The sequence below is a fragment of the Oncorhynchus mykiss genome, chromosome 22 (genome assembly GCF_057628025.1).
Source record: "Oncorhynchus mykiss isolate SJ-2025 chromosome 22, ASM5762802v1, whole genome shotgun sequence".
In the NCBI taxonomy this organism is placed as follows: Eukaryota; Metazoa; Chordata; class Actinopteri; order Salmoniformes; family Salmonidae; genus Oncorhynchus; species Oncorhynchus mykiss.
Genome location: NC_143043.1, coordinates 16,778,183 through 16,799,361, shown reverse-complemented (window position 1 = coordinate 16,799,361; position 21,179 = coordinate 16,778,183). Strand labels below are relative to the sequence as shown.

General features: G+C 42.5%; 3 protein-coding genes across 6 annotated transcripts in view; 1 reads left to right on the top strand and 2 right to left on the bottom strand.

Annotated features, from left to right (window-relative positions):
- cirsr (corepressor of RBPJ and splicing regulator) overlaps positions 1 to 1,204 on the bottom strand; it is a 12,131-nt gene extending 10,927 nt beyond the window's left edge. Inside the window, exon 1 of the mRNA XM_021579009.3 lies at positions 769 to 1,204. Coding sequence (XP_021434684.3) covers positions 769 to 840 — 72 coding nt within the window. The 5' untranslated portion in view covers positions 841 to 1,204. The remainder of the gene's footprint in view (positions 1 to 768) is intronic.
- On the top strand, positions 1,121 to 6,750 carry LOC110501444 (secernin-3). Its single transcript, XM_021579011.3, has 8 exons — positions 1,121 to 1,357; positions 4,474 to 4,630; positions 4,764 to 4,945; positions 5,100 to 5,299; positions 5,391 to 5,603; positions 5,909 to 6,071; positions 6,182 to 6,362; positions 6,453 to 6,750. The coding sequence occupies exons 2-8, from the start codon at positions 4,475 to 4,477 to the stop codon at positions 6,612 to 6,614; spliced, it is 1,257 nt and encodes a 418-aa protein (XP_021434686.3). The 5' UTR covers positions 1,121 to 1,357; position 4,474; the 3' UTR covers positions 6,615 to 6,750.
- LOC110501441 (lysosomal cholesterol signaling protein) lies at positions 6,419 to 21,179 on the bottom strand. 4 transcript variants are annotated; one of them, XM_036958797.2, is made up of 16 exons: positions 21,051 to 21,179; positions 14,892 to 15,393; positions 14,052 to 14,451; positions 13,249 to 13,420; positions 11,721 to 11,876; positions 10,897 to 10,980; positions 10,608 to 10,728; positions 10,350 to 10,434; positions 10,139 to 10,229; positions 9,833 to 10,046; positions 9,643 to 9,732; positions 9,240 to 9,370; positions 8,896 to 8,991; positions 8,739 to 8,803; positions 8,515 to 8,652; positions 6,419 to 8,256 (listed from the first exon to the last, which is right to left on the bottom strand). In XM_036958797.2, exons 2-16 carry the CDS (start codon positions 15,307 to 15,309, stop codon positions 8,061 to 8,063), a joined length of 2,457 nt encoding a protein of 818 aa, XP_036814692.2. In that variant the 5' UTR covers positions 15,310 to 15,393; positions 21,051 to 21,179; the 3' UTR covers positions 6,419 to 8,060. The 4 variants fall into 4 exon arrangements, with proteins under 4 accessions (XP_036814692.2, XP_036814694.2, XP_090071719.1 ...); XM_036958799.2 differs by having other exon boundaries at positions 6,419 to 8,308; positions 21,051 to 21,170; XM_090215593.1 differs by having other exon boundaries at positions 6,419 to 8,308; positions 21,057 to 21,151.

Sequence of the window (21,179 nt, the reverse complement as noted above, 5' to 3'; positions counted from 1 at the left end):
TGCGTGGCCATGCACGCCTCCAACTCAATCATCAAGTTTGCAGACGACACAACAGTAGTGGGCTTGATTACCAACAACGACTAGACAACCTACAGGGAGGAGGTGGGGGCACTCAGAGTGTGGTGTCAGGAACATCTCACTCAACATCAACAAAACAAAGGAGATGATTGTGGACTTCAGGAAACAGCAGAGGGCGCTGAGGCCACTGCAGAGGCCACTGTAATAATGTTTACATATCTTACATACTCATCTCATGTTAATACTGTATTTTATATTATCTATTGCATCTTGCCTACGCTGCTCGGTCATTGCTAATCCACATATTTATATGTACATATTCTTATTCCATCCCTTTAGATTTGTGTGTATTAGGTAGTTGTGGAATTGTTAGATTACTTGTTAGATATTACTGGATTGTCGGTACTAGAAGCACAAGCATTTCTCTACACTCGCATTAAAATCTGCTAACCATGTGTATGTGACCAATAACGTACAATTTGATTTGTTAGCTAGCTAGCGTCATACTGGCTTGCCAATGTTAGCTTACTGATTTAACGAAACTATATGCCTATAGTAGCTAGCTAGAGATCATTATTCGTATAAGTAAATAACATCTAGATGTGATACGTTCAAATTGTAAATACATTTTCTTCAGCTAGCTAGATAACTGTTAGCTTGCTAAATCCAAATGAGGTTATATACGTCAGTTAGCTAACCAAGCTAGTTACTTCCTGGTGAGCAAATCTATACCAAAGATTTGCCACTTACCTTTTTTATATTTGACTTAGATGCAGGGTGAAAATCTTTCTTGCACATAAAATTAGCAAAAGACTTCCCCATGATTGAAGAATATTAGTTCGCTAGCTAGGGGATTAAATGCGAAATGTTGTCAAACTCGTCCTGACAAAAACAAAACTCTCGTTACTAGTTACCACAGCCACAAAGTGATAAACCCCGCATATTTGTAGAATTTATTCTTCTTAAAATGTGATTTCAACTTAACCCTAATATTAACCACACTGTGGATCTTATGCCTAACCATGAATTAAGAGCAAAAATAAAAAAATTGTTTTCATTCATTTTTACGATATTATTAATTTGTGACTGTGGTAACTAGTGGAAACACCCAAAACAAGGTCATTCAAATCTTCTTCCGAGTCAGCTCTCTGAGTGCGTGACCTCTGACGTACAGTGAGGCAGTCACAACATTAATTGTGCGCACTTGTGAAATCTGGTAAAGATTGAAATAAAAGTGAAAGTAAGGACGAAAGTTTATAGTTTAATGAATCAGGGGGATACTTAAAACATTTCAATTCTCGGCTACAATTTGTGATCCGCTACTTGACTGCGGTGACAGGTAATGTTAACATGCCTAGTTGAAATCAGCAGATTATTTCAGATGGCACATTAGACAGGCAATGTCCAGTGTATGGTCAAGTGCTTTGTTTGTTCATTTTGTAAAATCATCAACCATTTCTGCGTATTTTATCATAGTGTGTTCTTTGTAAATAGCCTTTCGTCCCAGTAGCTTGCCGCTGGGCACAAACTGGTTGAATCAGTTATCTCATTGGAATTTGTCAACGTATTGTGTCGTGGAATCTAAATGTCATTAATGTAACCTGTTGTTTTGCGGGTGAAATTTCAACCACAGGATTATGTCATAATTTCAACACATTTTTAACATAGACACATATAAAATATGTTGAATTTGTACCTTTTTAAACAACGTCAGATATTCAACATTATATCTACCGTCAGCACCTCCTACTGTATATTGGAGAGTTGATATACAGCTTATTTAGTGAATGGGGAAAAATGGGGAAAAAATCGATAGTTACATATCCGCATCCGCAATATTATTTTTGCGCTTGTTGGCTGTACCTGCACCAAAACCCCAGTATTTTCTCCTTCATAGCTTGTTCTCCATCTTCTTTTTAAATAGGGAGTAAATTTTTTTTAAAGCACTTATTTCCAGGACTGATCTAAACTCGTTTTCTAGGGCTTTCTTGTCCCTCAGCAGCAGACATACTGTATAGTGAGCAATATATTTGGAATATTGAATTGCAAAAAAATCACAGTATCGAATCGCAATACATATCATATTGGCACCTAACTATCGTGATAATATCGTATCGTGAGGTCCCTGGCAATTCCCAACCCTAACTTTATTGGTATCTTTAATGGGATACTTTAAATAAAGGTTGATCTGATTTAGTCCTGTTCTTTAACTTTGATTCTTGGTTGAGATGGAGACGTGAATCCAACATCAATTATTGATTTGAAGACAAACTGGAATTAAAGCCAAAGATACATCTCCTTCAAATGTTGATATTTTGTTGCGTTTTCCACCAAACACAATTCAATTCCACTTTTGCAGTACAGTAAATAGCCTATTTACTTGTCGACAAGTGAACAAATATATATTGGATTCATCTTTATATTTGATTTTTAATCCCAGCCCCCGTCCCCGCAGGAGGCCGTCATTGTAAATAAGAATTTGTTCTTAACTGACTTGCCTAGTTAAATAAAGGTAAAATAAAATGTAAAAAATAAATAATTACGTCTCCAACCAAACCAAAACTAAAAGTTAAATAATACATTTAAGCCAGTGTCTCTATCCAAGCATTAGATACTCTTTAAATTAGGATATTTGGCTGCATTGTCAACCAAACACAATTCAGTAATACTTTAGTAATACAGTTAAGGCTGTCTTCTAAACTAACGTGACAGAATTTATTCAACCTTAAAATTAGTTACACATCCATGGCCACATTTTGAGGTTAGCCTACTGCAACTGACCTTTAAACAGGTCAACATTTACAAGGCTGCAGGGCCAGATGGATTACCAGGACGTGTACTCTGAGCATGCGCTGACCAACTGGCAAGTGTCTTTACTGACATTTTCAACCTCTCCCTGTTTGAGTCTGTAATACCAACATGTTTCAAGCAGACCACCATAGTCCTTGTGCCCAGGAATACTAAGGTAACCTGCCTAAATGACCACCAACCTGTAGCACTCACGTCTGTAGTGAAATGCTTTGAATGGCAGGTCATGACTCACATCAACACCATTATCCCAGAAACCCTAGACCAATTTGCATCCAGCACCAACAGATCCACAGATGATGCAATCTCTATTGCACTCAACACTGCCCTTTCCCACCTGGACAAAATGAACACCTATGTGAGAATGCTATTCATTGATTACAGCTCAGCGTTCAACACCGTGTGCCCTCAAAGCTCATCACTAAGCTAAGGACCCTGGGACTAAACAACTCCCTCTGCAACTGGATCCTGAACTTCCTGACGGGCCGCCCCCAGGTGGTAAGAATAGGTAACAACACATCTGCCACGCTGATCCTCAACACGGGGGCCACTCAGGGGTGCGTGCTCAGTCTCCTCCTGTACTCCCTGTTCACTCATGACTGCATGGCCAGGCACGACTCCAACACCATCATTAAGTTTGCTGATGACGCAACAGTAGACCTGATCACCGACAACAATGAGACAGCCTATAGGGAGGAGGTCAGAGACCTGACCGTGTGGTGCACAGACAACAACCTCTCCCTCAACGTGATCAAGACAAAGGAGATGATTGTGGACTACAGGAAAAGGAGGACCGAGCACGCCCCTATTCTCATCGACGGGCCTGTAGTAGAGCAGGTTGAGAGCTTCAAGTTCCTTGGCGTCCACATCACCAACAAACTAACATGGACCAAGCACACCAAGACAGTCGTGAAGAGGAAACTACAAAACCTATTTCCCCTCAGGAGACTGAAAAGATTTGGCATGGGTCCTCAGATCCTCATAAGGTTTTACAGCTGCACCATCGAGAGCATCCTGACGGGTTGCATCACTGCCTGGTATGGCAACTGCTCGGCCTCCGACCACAAGGCACTACAGAAGGTAGTGTGTACGGCCCAGTACATAACTGGGGCCAAGCTTCCTGCCATCCAGGACCTCTATACCAGGCGGTGTCAAATTGTCAAAGACTCCAGCCACCCTAGTCATAGACCGTTCTCTCTGCTACCGCACGGCAAGCAGTACCGGAGCACCGAGTCTATGTCCAAGAGGCTTCTAAACAGCTTCTACCCCCAATCCATAATACTCCTGAACAGCTAATCAAATGGCTACCCAGACTACATTAAGTTGTATAAATAGAACATATCTGACATTGCATTCCCATTTGAACTTTGTTGTGCTTTTAAATGGTTGAAAGCGCAGTGATAACACATTTAGACGACAACTAAACCAAAAATCGGACATTGTTTTTCCAATGGAATTTAGTTGTGCTTTTAGATGGTTGAAAGGATATTCAACATGGGAATTCAACATTGTCTTTTTGAGTGGGTGAATAAATGTAGAAATCGTATTGATCAACGCCTCAACCAGATATTACCAAAATGCCCACGTTGAAATAACGTTATTTGCCCAGTGGGTTGGTTTGGTTGCTGAATTCTTTCTGCCCACCAGAATGTACCCATCTTCCTGTGACACCTTTGTGGCTCTGCCCCCTGCCACCCAGGGACAGCGCATCGTCTTCGGAAAGAACTCCGACAGGCCCTGTGATGAGGTCCAGGAGGTGGTCTACTTCCCTGCAAGAGACTACAATGCAGGAGAAAAAGTTGAAGTAAGTCTTTAAGACCTCCTCTGTACATGTTTTCAACATGTATATTGTAGTGATGTGAAAATGTCACCTGTCTTACACTCAGTAGGTACACAATGACAGCTGTGTCCCCTTTCTGTCTTGCTCCTCGGAGTAGTGCACGTACATCGAAATTGAGCAGGCAGCCCATACCAATGCGGTTGTGCTTAGCAGACCAGCCTGGTTGTGGGGGGCTGAGATGGGGGCTAACGAGCATCAGGTGTGCATCGGAAATGAGGCAGTTTGGGGCAGAGAGAGTGCTGAGGATGAGGAGGCCCTTCTTGGCATGGATTTTGTCAGGTGAATATCTGCCAGCTGATTCATACATCATTACATATCTGTTCCTGTCTGTAGTTTGTCATTCTTCAACTAATAATTGCTTGTAAAATAAAAATGCATTGCACTGTAAAGCAAATAATGGGGACACATCAATGTGATGGTTTTGTCTTTGCAGACTTGGTCTGGAGAGAGCAGAGACTGCTCAGAAGGCTGTGGATGTTATTGCTGAGCTGCTGGAGAAATATGGCCAGGGAGGAAACTGCATGGAGGACCAGTCTGGCTTTACCTACCACAACAGCTTCCTCATCTCCGACAGGACTGAGGCCTGGGTGATGGAGACGTCTGGGAAGTACTGGGCAGCAGAGAAAGTGGGAGGTACATTTAAGCTATCAGGGTTTAAGTTTGCCCAACTTGTGAACTTGCAGAGCAATAACAGTTTTTAATGTTGTTTTTGATCCTCCTCTAGATGGATATCGTAATATCTCCAATCAGTACTCCATAACAACCAAGATAGACAAGGAACACCCTGGGATGAGGGAGTATGCCAAGAGCCATGGCTGGTGGGATGGGAAGGCCCCGTTCAGTTTTGCTGAGACGTACTCTTTCATGACTACAGCCAGAATAGAGGCGTCTGGCAGCAGATACTGCGAAGGACGGAACCTACTAGAGCGAAGTAAAGGTGAGTTAAATATGTAGATGTAGGCCTTTGCTTTAGGGATTAGTTGTCTTGTGTCAAGTGTAGAAAGAAAATGGGTTTGATCAGATTTGAATCAAAACTGAATAGTGAATCCATATAGGACAGGGCTCTCCAACCCTTTTTTCTGGAGAGCTACCAACTTATCAACCAGCTAATTATTCAAATCAGGTGCGCCAAATTAGGTTTGTAGCGAAAACCCACAGGACGGTAGCTCTCCAGGAACAGGGTCGGAGAGCCCTCATATAGGATGACAAACCATTTACAATGAATTACTTTTGAGTATTTAGGACACATCACAGCTGAGACAATGATGGAAATCCTGAGGGACAAGGAGAGTGGCATCAACATGGAGGGGATGTTCATGACAACAGGAAGCATGGTGTCTGTCGTACCAACAGACTCCACCCTGCCAGGGGTGCACTACTTCACTGGAACACCTGACCCTGAGAGGTACAGTATGTAGCTGGCCACCGCTCAAACACCCTACCTAGCCATGTTATTGTTCCATCTAAAGTTTATGCAAATCGCTGTATATTAAAGGGTCCTTTCTTACCCAACAGGTCTGTTTTCAAACCTTTCATCTTTGTGAAAGACATTAAACAGTTGAAGCAAACTAGCTCGCCCTGTTATGGCCCTGATGACCCTGTGAAGAAGATACCCCGTTTCCAGAGCAAGCCAGATCGCAAACATCCACTGTTTATCAAACACGAGGTGGTGGCTGCAATCATTGACAGCACCAAGGTACAGAACCTTTTTCCTAATCTATACATCTTAACCCTTTAAAGATTAAGCAAATATTTGTTTTAAATGTATCATTTTATTTTTTTTTAGGACAAAGGAAAGAAGATCATGCAGAATATGAGAGTGTTAGAAAAGGAGAAGATGGCTGAGATGGAGAAACTTTTATCAAGTGGTATGGAAGACCCGACTTCAGTTGTGCACCTGTTTTCTAACTCAAGCCAGGAAGAACTGAGCGTGTACAGTAACATTTAGTGGGATCTTTCATATTGGAATGACAAGGGGTTGTTTCAAGATCAATCCCCAGCATGCAATCATTTCACTACATTGTAACAGTAAATGGTAGTTTCACAAATTGCTGCTCATCAGTAAAAAGTATTAATACATCTGGGTCATGGTTACAGCCTGTCATTTTCTTTAAAATCCTTGTTTTATATTTTTAAAACAAGTATTATATTCAACCAAACAGTAATACTAGAGCGGTTGAGGAGAGAGTTGCCTTTCGTTTGACCTTTGAGCTGTTTACTGAGTGATTAACATAGGCTTATTTAAAGTAAAAGAACAGGACAAATTCACGATATTAACACCACTGCCGTCAGGCATCTGGAAACCCCCTGAAAAGGCCTAAAGATAGAGCCAAACGTTACCACAACATGTATCCACCAGTTCTGTTTTAAACCAGTATAAAAGGAATTGCGTAAACCAGAGGTGCAATACTTTTTTTCCCTTTCATAACAGGCTGGGAATCGGAGGAACATGCAGCATTAGTTGGCTTCAAAGTACATGACTCCGTATATTCTCAGTCAAGTGACATGGGAAAAATAAAATACATTGACAAACCATCATTCAAACATTCATAATGCCAAACAAGGTGAATACATGACTTAATTACCTTATTAGCAACAGTAATAAGCACAACCCCATTAAAAGGACAAAGTAACATCGCTCCAAAATAACACATAATACAGATGACATTTAATCTGGCACATTTGGTATTGTACTCCTTTTCTCCCAACAACCTGAAATGTAATTGTGTATTTAGAAATCCCAAAAGATAGCTGATCAGAAATGTATATTTCCTGGCCAACAATCATTAAAGTCATTAAGTCAAAACCAAAACCACAATTCTGCCTCAGCAGACAAGTCTGCATCCATAAACATTTGACACCGTTCTATCTACATGATTCAAAATATATCTAGCTGCCGTATCCTATTTTCAAGTTCTAAATAAATGGCCAAATTAAGGATATTTAGAATACACAGCAACATTACATGATTCTATTTGTAATACCTGAAGTCACATTGACAAATACCATTCTTGTCATTCGAACTAAATAAAAAAACGTTGAATCAGCCTCATGGTATACAAGCTAGTCTGTACAACTTGAGATGATAATGCAAGATTATTCATTATTAGATCTGCCTCCTTGGAAAACTTAAATCTCGTTATGCATACGGTACCACACAAACATATTACAACGGACAGTTCAAAAGAAAACAAACAAGTGCTCAATGCTTGTTATGACTGCATATTTCCCATGTGCAAAACAGTGAGTATTTCAAAAAGCAGCACTCTTCAATTCACCTCTATTGGTTATTACTGCTAGGTAGGTAGAGACCTGGTTTGGTAGGTAGGTAGCCGACCTCTGTCATCCTGTGCCTCAGGAGAGCCCTTGAGACGGGGCCTGCCCAGGGCCCACCTTACGCTGTGAAGCGGTAGTGCAGCTCGTCATCTTGGAAGCCGTACTCCTGGGTGATGTGCTGGAGAACCCCACCCTGCTGCAGTCGGCCACCGTAGAGCAGCGCCTCTCCTCGGTCCTGTGACAGACCCACCTGCAACAGCCACTCCACCAGCTCACTGCCAAGAAAAGTGTCCGCCACCATCCTCTCCCCACACCTGTGTGTCGGAGGACAGATTCACCAACAGGCCAGTTAGGCACTCCCCACAGCTACCAGGGCCAATAGGAACGACAGAAAGAGAGGGAGAGGAGGGAGCAGATAGACAGGAGGAGGAAGATGGCGCACAGACAAAAGCAAGAGAGAACACAACCCATGGACCAAAAGCCATGAAAAAAAATAATTTATATTAGGGATGATCAATGGGTATACAAAAACTATGCCAGATGGTCAAATCATAAGCAAAGTGGACCCTGACCTCTTCTTCTGGACAATGTCCCGGACACACTGCTCTTTGTGGTATTTGGTGAATTGAGTGCAGGTCATCATGATGTCGTCAGACACAACCAGTTGAGGCTGCTCCTCTGGCTTCATACTATGCCACAGACTGGACATCCTGCACAAAAATACATGTCAAGGCGTCTTATTCAACACACAGCTTACTACTAGATCCTATGAAATGCAAGTCAGGGAACCACTTACCTCTTTTTAAATGGCAGTATTATCAGATGTTTGTCCAGACCAAAAATCCCGAATGAGATGAAGCCCTGAGGACAGAAAACACAGATATGTAAACACCACCATTAAAATGAATAGAGCAGTTGTTAATGCCATTATGTCTAGGCCAGGCCTATTGTACCTGTCCATAGTTGATCACAGCACAGAAGAACTGCAGCTCTAAGTAGAGTCTCCCAGGAACGCGATTAAACAGCCACCACAGGCAGCTGGACAGGTTCTAAAAGCGTGGAGAGAGACATGCAGTCAAACAGGGATCATCATACTAGCCCAAAAACTGAAGGGCAGGACAGGGGTAAAACTAAATCAACAGGCTGTGTTGCATAAGTTAGGCCTAGCTGTGAGGTAATGGCATAATAACTCGAGCACAACATTTCATCACTACATTAACTGACCCTTGAGCAACATCCCAACCAATTAGGTTGCATCTTATCCTGAGGGAGCTTTGTGTGATGCTGAGTCACTCACAGCTAATAGGCTGACGGTCAGTAGCAGGCATAGGAGCACGTGGCGGGCCACCTGTCTGTCTGCTAGCTGCCTCTGCTGCTCCTCCTGGGCTAGGAGACAGCCCGTGGACTCACAGCCAGTCCCACGCTGACCTGAGGAAGGCCACAGAGCAGACATGGCTGGTGACCCACGGGGTAATGACATGGTTTCAAATGAATCACTTAACTAAACTAAGCGTGACATTTGTGTGGGGATAACTGGGGCAAGGAGTATTTCCTGGTCTGACCACCCGTCCTGACCAGGGAAACTCCTTGCCCTTGGTTTAACGATATCATTTGTCTACAGGAAGAGGAGGTATCTGACACAACGAATTCAAATGAAGACTAGAGGGATGTAGGTTAGGAGGTTTCTTAAAAATCACTACCTGGCTCGATGAGAAGCGCGTCATTTTTGTTTGTGCTGACAATCATATCAGGCATGGGCTGGGACGGAGCACAGTCACACATATGGCACTCTGACAACACACACAGAGGATACATTTGATCAGCATCACACACTTCATTAACAAGTCTACTGTAATATACATGTCATAAATCCTGCTAACGCAAGTATACCTTGGTTGATGCTTCTGGCTCTGCCTGGCTCCAACATATCTGGGATAGTTTGGGTATCGGGGCAACTCTGGGGCCTCAGATCCTCAGTAGTGCCCAACAGAGAGTCTCTCTCCAGGACCTGGTACTTCGAATCCCATGTGCCTCGACTGAGGCCCATCAATGAGCCCCCACTCAGCACTATGCTGAAGGCAAGCACAACTGAGGTGCAGATGTTCTGCGGAAGTCAAAAAGACGGAAGGTCAGGATGATGAAGTCATGTTCTACGAGAGGCGATTCTGAATGTCTACTTTCCCCAGTCCGTCTCACCTGGGGTGTCCCGTAGAAGAACGCCGAGTCGATAGTGTCAGGCATCCTCTTCCCAGTTATGAGGAGCACTGCTGCCACAAGGCCTGGGACTCTGTTGGCATCAGATAAGGACCATGTTTGAGCAGCAGATTCAACAAACAAAAAAGGTCCCTTGGTTTCCAGCTATTTCATTACTTCAGTGGGGGAAAAAATAAATAAAATCATGACTCACCCCCAGCCTGCAATCACCAGGAAGCCTGGCGCAACCTTCAGCTCACCACCCCTCTTCATCAGCACAAGGGAAAACGCTATCAGACCTGAAAACACCACAACGCGCACTCTAGCTCGAGATCATCATCGTCGCCAGACGCCGCACCGTTCACCCTTTTTCCTTTCGAATCACAGCAGGTCAAACATGCAACACAACAGCATACTGTAGGAGAGAATGGTGGTGGTATAAAGTCGATGGTCGTGCGGGTGACGGACATACCTGGCCACACGTAAGTACTGTACAGTGAGCCGTACAACAGTGTGAACGTCAACACGTGTCCAATGAAGCTGTCTTGGCGCACGACAAAGTTCCACAGGATCATGCCGACACAAGCCAGAATCTGGACGCACGGAGAGGCACACGTCAAATAGAAAGCAACAATCAATGACAACTTTTACACAACTTTCTACTATGGACAATATGACATGTTCAACATTATTCCTTGGACATACAATGTGTCAGTTGAAGAATGTTTTTGTGAAAAGTAACAGATGTTCAAAAGCCTTGCCTGTGCCAGGAACAGGTTGAGGGTGAACATGTGAGGTAGTCTCTTGAACTTCTTACTCAGGAACATGACGGTTACGGTCCAAACCTGTAACAAAAAGACCTCAAACTAGATATGCTCGTCTACACAAACCATACAGAAAACGATACCATACGTCTTCATGTAAACCGGAATTGCAATTTCATAAACCCATATCACAATACCACATGCATTCTAGAGCAAATCAGTGCAATTCTATCACAGTATATAAAAAAGATTGACGCCAGTCTAGAAAAAAAAATTAAATGGCCAGTCGAATGGGAACAGGAACAGAAAATAAACAATCCCAAATCAAATGTATTTATAAAGTCATTTTTACACCATCAGATTTTTACTAGCAATGTGTTCCCGGTTCGTTACAGAAGTGAAACCGAGGTCACATGATAGGAGGAAGTAAGTCTCACGTATCATATCATTGGCACCAGACAGAGACATCCTGCTGATGACTTTGAACTGCTTGGTTTCAAGTCACATCCCCATCCCTGCCCTTCATAGACTTCCTGCGCTTTTCCATATCATTGTATCCCTTTGTCAATACAGAGTTGATGTAGCCCAGCCTAAACAGTATCACCTAATACTACTGTCCCCGAATTCCACAATATAAATGGCATTAGGTACAAAGACACTTTAGTACAAATCAACACAGTACTGTGCTTGGGGCTTATAATTTCCTGAAATCCGACCACCCTGTCTGAAATAGAATAGGCTAACCAGCACAAAGCCAGTCAGGAGATAAAGACTACAGTTAATGATCATTCATAATGGTGGGGAGGCAGTCAACAACTCACCAGTGTAACTAAGCTGATGATGCTGACATTAAAGCTGACATTCTGCAGTGAATCCATCAATGGCTTAGGGTCCATCCATGGTATTGTCAGCAACCAAGCAGAAACATACATTATGGGAGCTGAGAGGAATGTGCTTAGTACCATCCCCGAGGTAACCTGTTAGAAAACAATTATGACACTGTCAATGCCTTCCTATGGCATACATTTCTATTAGGGATGCATGACATAAAATAATAATATATATTATTATTTTAAATCGGTAAGCATATCAGAAACGGACGATATTAGCGAAAAATGACAACATTGGCCCGATGTGTAAAAATGATGTCAAAGCTGACATTCATGCTGTACCTATATAACATAGGTAGATGACGTAATGACGCCACAAGAAATATAGAGCTACATGTGCCACACAGCATTCCTAACCTAGCCCACAATGTCTGCTGTGTGGATCGAGCAGTCAACAAGTCGAGCAGTTATTTGAAAGGGTAAGAATATTTCAGCGTGACAACTCAAAAGGCGAAATCCATTAAATGCCAAGATAATGTAATTCATTGCCCTTGACAATTAACGGATCTCTGTCGTAGATGATGTTGGCTTTTGCCAACTGGTCGAGCACCGGTAAACACTACCAAGTAGGCGCTATTTTTCAAATGTTGCCCTACCAGAGTTACACAGTATTGTAGCTACTTGCTATGTCAGCCCCATAAGCATAGAGTCTGACAGCACAGTGGGTCGACAAGGATTCCGTACTCAGGAAAGCCGTGTTGCATGTTCAAGAATGTGCTTGTTCTCATACGGCTGCTGCCATTTCAAATGGCACTTGAGAACATGTTTGAAACCTGAACACTCCTGGCTCCATTTGAACAACTGACTGGAGAAATAAGCTCATCAACTGTATCTGCAGCAGACGTGATACCCTCGGTCGTTGGCTTTGAAATGCCTTCTCAACCAAACTGCCGACACAGACCGTCGGGTTAACTTGGAAAAGTACTCTACTAGAGGCAGTGAACAAGCGATTTGGTGGCATTCTCTCTGAGCCTCTAGGTATAAGGACCGCTACTTCGATGCAGACAAGAAACAGGGTTTAATGTGAAATGTTACAGACACAGCTGGACAAGATAGAAACGGACACAGTGACAGTGCGCACGGAGGAAGAGGCGCCACGGACAGACACAGCTGGAACTTCACTGCTTGACATGTATGATGAAATCCTGGTTGAGAATGAACAAATAAACAACGAAACAGCACAGCCAGTAAGTGAAAGAAATAGGTTTTGATTATGTTTTACTGGTAATGGGGACATAAATGCCAACAAAATAACTTGTTGGTCAGTGTGTGTTTAAATTATTTAACTGTACTAGAATGTTTAAAAGGCCACAAATATTAAAAATAAATATCGGTATCGTTTGTTTTTTTTTTTGGGGGGGGGGGGGGGGGGGGGGGGGGGGATATCGGATATCGGTAAAACATTTCATATCGGTGCATCCCTAATTTCTATCCATACAGGAGAGGGTTGATGACTTACAACTTGTAGCTCCATGTTATAGTGAGCAGCATAGATGGCCACACTGGGAGCGGTAGGGAAGACTCCATAGAGGAAGGCATAGTTGGAGAGACTGGATTGGTTGAGACCAGAGTTGGTGTGGTCGGCATACAGTAGCTCCACCATTTCTCGACAGATCAACGGCATCACCAACCTCCAGAAGGAAAAAAACCCCACAAAAAAACATGTTATTTAAAGTTACTAAAGGTTTACAAGAGAAACACTGTATTCCTTTACAATGAATCATCAGGCGAGAAGAAAGAGACTATTTCTTCTCCTAACCCTTGACAATAATGTTCTGCAGGTCAAAACACTGAAATGTGGGTGGGTGCCAGCATTGAAGAATGTTGGTAATACAATGGTAGTCATGAGCCTACGGTTCCCTTGTGTGTGTGACAGACCTATATGGATCTAGGGTTAGTTCTGAGTCAATAACATGTTGACAGCTCTCTGACAGGCCCAGACCTGCATGACATTACACCAACACAAAAATGTAATAACAAGCAGGTGTGGTCTTAGTTGTAATTATACAGTGTCAGGACCTAACGCTTTAAGAACAGGATGAACATATATGAACTGCAGGCCTATATGAATATGAAATTATATCACAGTTTAAGTCAGTAATAGGTCAAAAAAAAAAATAATAATAATAATAATAATAATAATAATAATAATAAATATATATATATATATATATATTTTAAAGGCCATTATACTGTACACGTGTAATAATCTACCCTAACATTCTCAAACAATCCCTCCTAAATCCACCCCAAAACACTCACAGTTTTGCAGTGATGAGCAGGATCAGGGCTACAACAGTAGACCTGGTGAGCTTTCCCAACTGGCCCACCATGGAGAGGCCCAAGTAGAACAGGGCCGCTCCTCCAAAAGAGTTGGCCAGGCCGTCCACAAACTGCTCCATGAAAGCAGGGATCTTCTGGGCCAGGATGAAGTGGAAGATGATGCCAATAACAACCATGAAGACGATGGGGTTCTTCAGAACTTGAAGGATGACCACACCCACTATGTGGAGTTTGTTCTGCTGCCGGTCTCTCTGGTCCCTCCACTTCTGGATCTCACAGAAGGCAAAGCCAATTGGGTTGAGAAGCATGAGAGACACTGGGGCCACCAGGTAGATGTACTGTAGGTACTCCGGGTGGGTGTTCTTATACAAGGCCTCAACTGTAAAAAATAAAAAATATATTTAAAAAAAATAATTTGAAAAAGGTACAGTTTAGGAAGGTATATTTTAGGGAGGAGAGCAGAGTGAATCAAAATCTGTGTCACAAACCAACCAAATAAGATTTAAAGTATAAAAGACATCAACTTCCTTTGTTCTGAGGTTCTGCCAGGAGGAGGCTCTCAAATTTTAAGTGGAGCGAAACTCAAAATTCAAAAAGGCACATCTGAGCGACCTTTTCTGCAGGTGCATGGTAACAGAGGAACAAGATGATAGAAAAAGGAGACCGCACACTGCTCTCGATAGTAACACTGATCTTTAATAAAATGACCGATAAGCTTATTAAAGATCAGTGATACTATCAAGAGCAGTGTGTGGTTTCCTTTTTCCTTCATCGAGTGGAGTGAAACTGAAAGGATGGAAAGAAGAACACAACACTCACCAATAGGATATCCCAAAGCAAAGTCATTGCTTTGAGTAGCAAAGATTGAGAAGAGACCAGCTTTGCTGAAGCGAGTGTCGGGACTGGCAACCAGTAGTGTAATCACACACACAATGAAAAACACAGACACTTTGGCGATGAGAATACTCCACAAAAATGGCCAGATGACATTGCCAAAGTCCAACAGTACCATGTTCTTAAAGAGCAATGCTGGGAGGGCAAACTTGGACACAAAGTTCCCCAATCCTTTGGCCTGTGTGGATGTGATGATGTTTGCTCGACCAGCAATGTAGCCACACAAGATGATCCCAAAGCACTCCAGGAGTGCTGGGAAGAGCTTGTCAATGGACATGGTGGAAGGGGTGTCAGGGGGATCCATGTCCCCATAGGAAATATTGAGGTTGGCAGGGACCTTCATAGTGGCGGTGGTGGCGTAAGTCCTCAGATAGCAGCTCTCATGGCTGGCCACGCTGAAGGGGGTTGCTGGTGTCACTACCAGTCACTGAAAACAGAAAATACATGGAGGTCAGTCAACTACTACAATTTCAATTTAGAGTCCCTAAAAACAGCAGTAATGACAAGGTCTTACACCATTGAAACATTTCTGAAAACAAAAAAGTCTGCAGAAGTAAAACAATTTAGTATTTTTTTCACACGCATGTTCCTCAAAACTGAACATTAAGATAGCTAGATAACAACAAAGTCTACATTTATCCACTGACAACAACCAGAAAATGTGGTACCAATGACTTTGACAACATATGTAACTACCGTGTAAATACTAGGTAGAAGTTAGATGGGTAACTGGTAAAACACACACCAAATGCAACCCACAGTCTATCAGTTAGCTAGTAGGTACTTTGTAGCCTAATGCAACCTTTGACAGTGTAAGCTTTAGGTCCCAAAAAAACAAAAAGAGATCTGCTGTTTGATCAGACAATTAATCTTGATGGTTGTAAAGTCATCTCAAATAAAAACTGCGAAGGACCCCTGACTTCACTCTGGACCCTGATCTCTTTTGACGAACATATAAAGAATATTTCAAGGGCAGCATTTCTTCAACTTCGTAACATTAAAACATCAAAAATTACACCGAAAAACAAATCCATGCTTGTGTCACTTCTAGATTAGACTACTGCAATGCTCTACTTTCCGGCTACAGCACTAAATACACTTCAGTTAGTCAATTGTAGCAGCCGTGTTTAGCACTAGAACCAAATAACTAGACCATATTACTCCAGCGCTATAGCCTCTACACTGGCTTCCTGTTAAGGCTAGGGCTGATTCCAAGGTTTTACTGGACTTGCTCCTACCAATGTCTCCAATTTGATCCTGCTGAACATACTTTTTGGTCACATAGTGTATGTGGACACCTGCTCGAGCATCTCATTCCAAAGTCATGGGCATTAATATGGAGTTGGTCCCCCCTTTGCTGCTATAACAGCCTGGGAAGGCTTTCCACGAGATGTTGGAAGATGGCTGAATGGAAGCAAGTCCCCGCAGCAATGAGCATTAACAAGGTTTTATTATTTATTTTATTGAACATTTATTTAACTAGGGAAGTCAGTTAAGAACAAATTCTTATTTACAATGACGGCCTACCCGTCATTGTTGTTGGGCGATTAGGCCCGGCTCGCAGACAGTGTTCCAACTCATCCCAAAGGTGTTCGATGGGGTTGAGGTCAGGGCTCTGTGCAGGCCAGTCAAGTCCTTCCACATCGATCTCGACAAACAATTTCTGTATGGACCTCGCTTTGTGCATGGGAGTGACCTCTACACCACTCCAGCTGATGCTTGGCATTGCACTTGGTAACCTTAGGCTTGTGTGTGGCTGCTCGGCCATGGAAACACATTTCATGAAGCTCCCATCGAACAGTTATTGTGCTGACATTGCTTCCAGAGGCAGTTTAGAAGTCGGTGGTGAGCGTTGGAACTGAGGACAGATGATGTTTACGCGCCATGCGCTTCCTCACTCGGCAGTCCCGTTCTGTGAGCTTGTGTGGCCCACCACTTCACGTCTGAGCCGTTGTTGCTCCTTGTCGTTTCCACTTCACAGTGACGCCACTAACAGTTGACCGGGGCAGCTCTAGATGGGTAGAAATTTGATGAACTGACTTATTGGCAAGGTGGCATCCTATGACGGTGCCACGTTGCAAGCCACTGAGCTCTTTAGTACGAGCCATTCTACTGCCAAAGTTTGTTTATGGAGAATGCATGGCTGTGTGCTCGATTTTATTCACCGGTCAGCAACCGGTGTAGCTGAAATAGCCGAATACACCAATTTGAAGAGGTGTCCACATACTTAGTGTCCCTACCCGCACGCTATGGTCACAAGATGCAGGCCCCCTTATTGTCCCTAGAATTTCTAGGCAAACAGCTGAAGGCAGGGCTTTCTCCTATAGAGCTCAATTTTCATGGAATTGTCTACCTATCCATGTGAGAAAGGTCAAGAGAGTCTGCGTTTAAGTCTTTACTGAGTAGGTCCTATGATTGAGTGTAGTCTGGCCCTGGGTTGGCGAAGGTGAACGGTAAGGCACTGGAGTGATGAACCGCCCTTGCCGTCTCTGCCTGGCTGGCTCCCCTCTCGCCACTGGGATTCTCTGCCTCTAAGCCTTTTACGGGGGCTGAGTCACTAGCTTACTAGTGCTCTCCCATGCCGCCCCTAGGAGGGTTGTGTCACGTTGTAACAGGCTTTTTCCCCGCTATACTCGACTTGAGTGAGTTGAGCTACTGATGTGATCTTCTGTCCGGTTTTGCGCCCCCTCGGGCTTGTGCGGTGGAGGAGATCTTCGTAGGCTATACTCAGCCTTGTCTCAGGGTAGTAAGTTGGTGGTCTATTGATATAGTGGTGTGGGGTCTGTGCCTTGGCGAAGTGGGTGGGGTTATATCCTGCCTGGTTGTCCCTGTCCGGGGATATCGTCAGATAGGGCCAGTGTCCCCTGACCCTCTCAGCCTCCAGTATCTATGCTGCAATAATCTATTTGCCGGGGGGCTAGGGTCAGTCTGTCCTATCTGGTGAGATTCTCCTGTCTTATCTGGTGTCCTGTGTGAACTTAAGTATTCTCTCGCTCTCTTGCCATAATTACATTAAAACAAAATGGATGACCATGCCTTGTAATGTTTCTAAAAGCAAGAAATATATTATTACGTAGTAAGAAATAATGTGGTATGTTTCTAAATGTAATTATTTTTTTTTGTGACCGAGTCTTTTAACCAAAATATCAGATACAAAATGTTCAGCTGCCCCTTTAATGACAAGAGGTTACCAAGGTAACGGGGTCACTGAATTAGTATAATGCGTCAGCGTGTGAGATTTGGGCATCTCTTCACTATCAGCACACTCAAACTAACATGGAAAAATAACTGAGCTTGTGAACAAAACAATATAAATAGCCAAGAAGCGAGTACAAAGTCTCACTTTGTAGACTTTAGACTAAATTACACCAACAACTTTTATGCCTCTGTGCAGCACCTCCAAAAATGAATCTATCAGCACTTCACTCAGAGCGTACAGCTCTCCTGCCAGGCAGTGTTGGTGCGTGATGTGGGATATAGAATTTGTATTTCTTTGTGCGATTAGCATCTCTCAATCAAAACAGAAGACATACTTTGAAAACATCTACCGCAGCATTTTTCTTCAATAAATTGCAACTCACATGTGCTCAACTTGCCTTAACTATTTTTATTCAGAAATGTAATTCACTGTAAAGCCCTGAAAATTGACCACCCGCCAAAGTGGCTGGTGAAATAGACCGTCTTACCCACCAATACCTAAATCAAACCGCATTTGGCAGGTGTTCATTTTATGCCCTGGGATAAGGGCAATTCCATGGTAACAGACTGATTTTTTACTTTAAAAGTATGCCAAACAAAAAAACATTGATTGCAAAGTTACACAAACCATACAACTCGAGGACTAGGCCTAATTAACAACTCCCACAGATTTTTGAAAACGACATTTACTTGAAGAGCAGTGCAAATGTAAAGTTTCGTAACAGAACGATGGTAAAATCTCCCTCAGTTTTGTGTGACCACGTTTTGCAATAACTTGGTTAAATATGTACTCGGAATTAAGATTTAAAGATGTCTGCAGAAAAGTTAGCTACCGTATATGACACCTTTGAGTTTAAAAAAATATAGTCTGGTTATTGAACTACAGTGAGTGAAGTGGATAAACACCCAGTAACAGAATAATGGTAACAGAATGACACCATGGGTCTCTGATCTGTACTGTAGAGAAATGTATAAAGTTGAATGTAATTCGCTTCATGGCGATGTATCCTGAACAGGTACACAAAGGTCGAAAATGTGTACACTACCATTCAAAGGTTTGGGGTCACTTAGAAATGTCCTTGTTTTTGAAAAAAAAGCTAATTTTTTTGTCCATTAAAATAACATAAAATTGATCAGAAATACAGAGTAGATATTGTTATTGTTGTAAATGACGATTGTAGCTGGAAACGGCTGATTTTGAATGGAATATCTACATAGGTGTACAGAGGCCCATTATGAGCAACTATCACTCCTGTGTTCCAATGGCACGTTGTGTTAGATAATCCGAGTTGATCATTTTAAAAGGCTAATTTATCATCAGAAAACCCTTTTGCAATTATGTTAGCACAGCTGAAAACTGTTGTTCTGATTAAAGAAGCAATAAAACTGGCCTTCTTTAGACTAGTTGAGTATCTGGAGCATCAGCATTTGTGGGTTCGATTATAGGCTCAGCACGGCCAGAAACAAAGTACTTTCTTCTGAAACGCGTCAGTCTATTCCTGTTCTGATGAATGCTATTCCATGCGAGAATTTGCCAAGAAACTGTTTATCTCGTACAACGTTGTGTACTACTTCCTTCACAGAACAGCGCAAACTGGCTCTAACCAAGTGACCCCAAACTTTTGAACGGTAGTGTACATCCTCCTTTCTACACACTAGCCCTGTCAAAATACCCATACAAGCGTACTGCATACTTAAACTGCACACTCATTTCTACGTTTGATCTAGTAGAATTCACTCGTCTTTGACAACAGCTGATAATCAGATGATCTGACACGCTGTACCAAAATTAACGAATGGCACTCACATTATATCATATAATCTCACTTTATATGACGCATTGAGTACTTTAAAAAAAATGTTGCATACTATAAAACATTGTTTTGCAAACTATTAAGTATGTTAGTATGAGGATTCGCACACTGCCACTTCTAATGAGCTCCGCTCCAAAACAAGACCAAATTTGGGTGGTCTGGATCAAGCATAGACATCTATGTTTCACAAGTTCGGACATCACAGTACAGCACAGTAGTTCATTACAGTAAATTATACTGTACTGTAGTGGGCTCTACTGTAATATACATACGGACCTACATTCTACTCTGGTTGTATCCACTATACTGTCCAAACTTTCAGACGTTGATGATTGGTACAGATTTGGATTGACCAAATTTCAACTATATTCCAACGTCCATGGACACCCGGGTGTCCGTCAGTTCTCAGAGGGTGAGAGTGCTGGTTACAGCTAATGGATAGAGGGGGCTCATGGGTAGGTCTCCATAAGAGCTACGAGAGATGACATTAACTGGAGAGAGAAGACAGACAAGAGACAAAAATGAAGAGCTCGCGAGAGGAAGACAGCGAGAGACTGTTAAGACTTGTTTCACACGTTTGCGTTGACCACCACACGACAGACCGATAAAGAAAACAGTTATGACCTGAGCATAACTATATGACAGTACAGTAGAAGGTGACCCAACGGAGTTGTGACTTCTATGAGTTCCCATAGTAGACAATTTAGTTGCAGTCATTCGGTTACGTATTTGGTAACAGAATGACATTTCATAGAGAAAAAAAAAATATATATATATATATATATATATATATATATAGACTCTTAGCTTTCATTTGACACCAAATGCTCTAATGAACTTCCCGTTAGTGCTCGTGAATCATGGGGCGTTTTACATGGAAATGCCCATTATCTAAATTAGCTAACGTTAGCTATAGACAGCCCAATTAACCTTGCTCTATCCAGATAGTATGCGCGCTATTTATACATAGGTGACATGCTAGCTTGCCAAAGGCAATGAATGTACCGGGTGCTATTTTGTCTAGTCTCCTCCAAATTGCTAACAAAAACAAAAAAAAGACAAGACAACTTACGGATACCTCTCCATGTCAAGTACACCGTCTGTGTCTGACAGTTCACGTTGCTACACTCCTCGCGGTGACTGCAGTGCAAACTACTTCACCAATCAAATGACATGGTGCGGAAGGGACCAATGGGTGGAT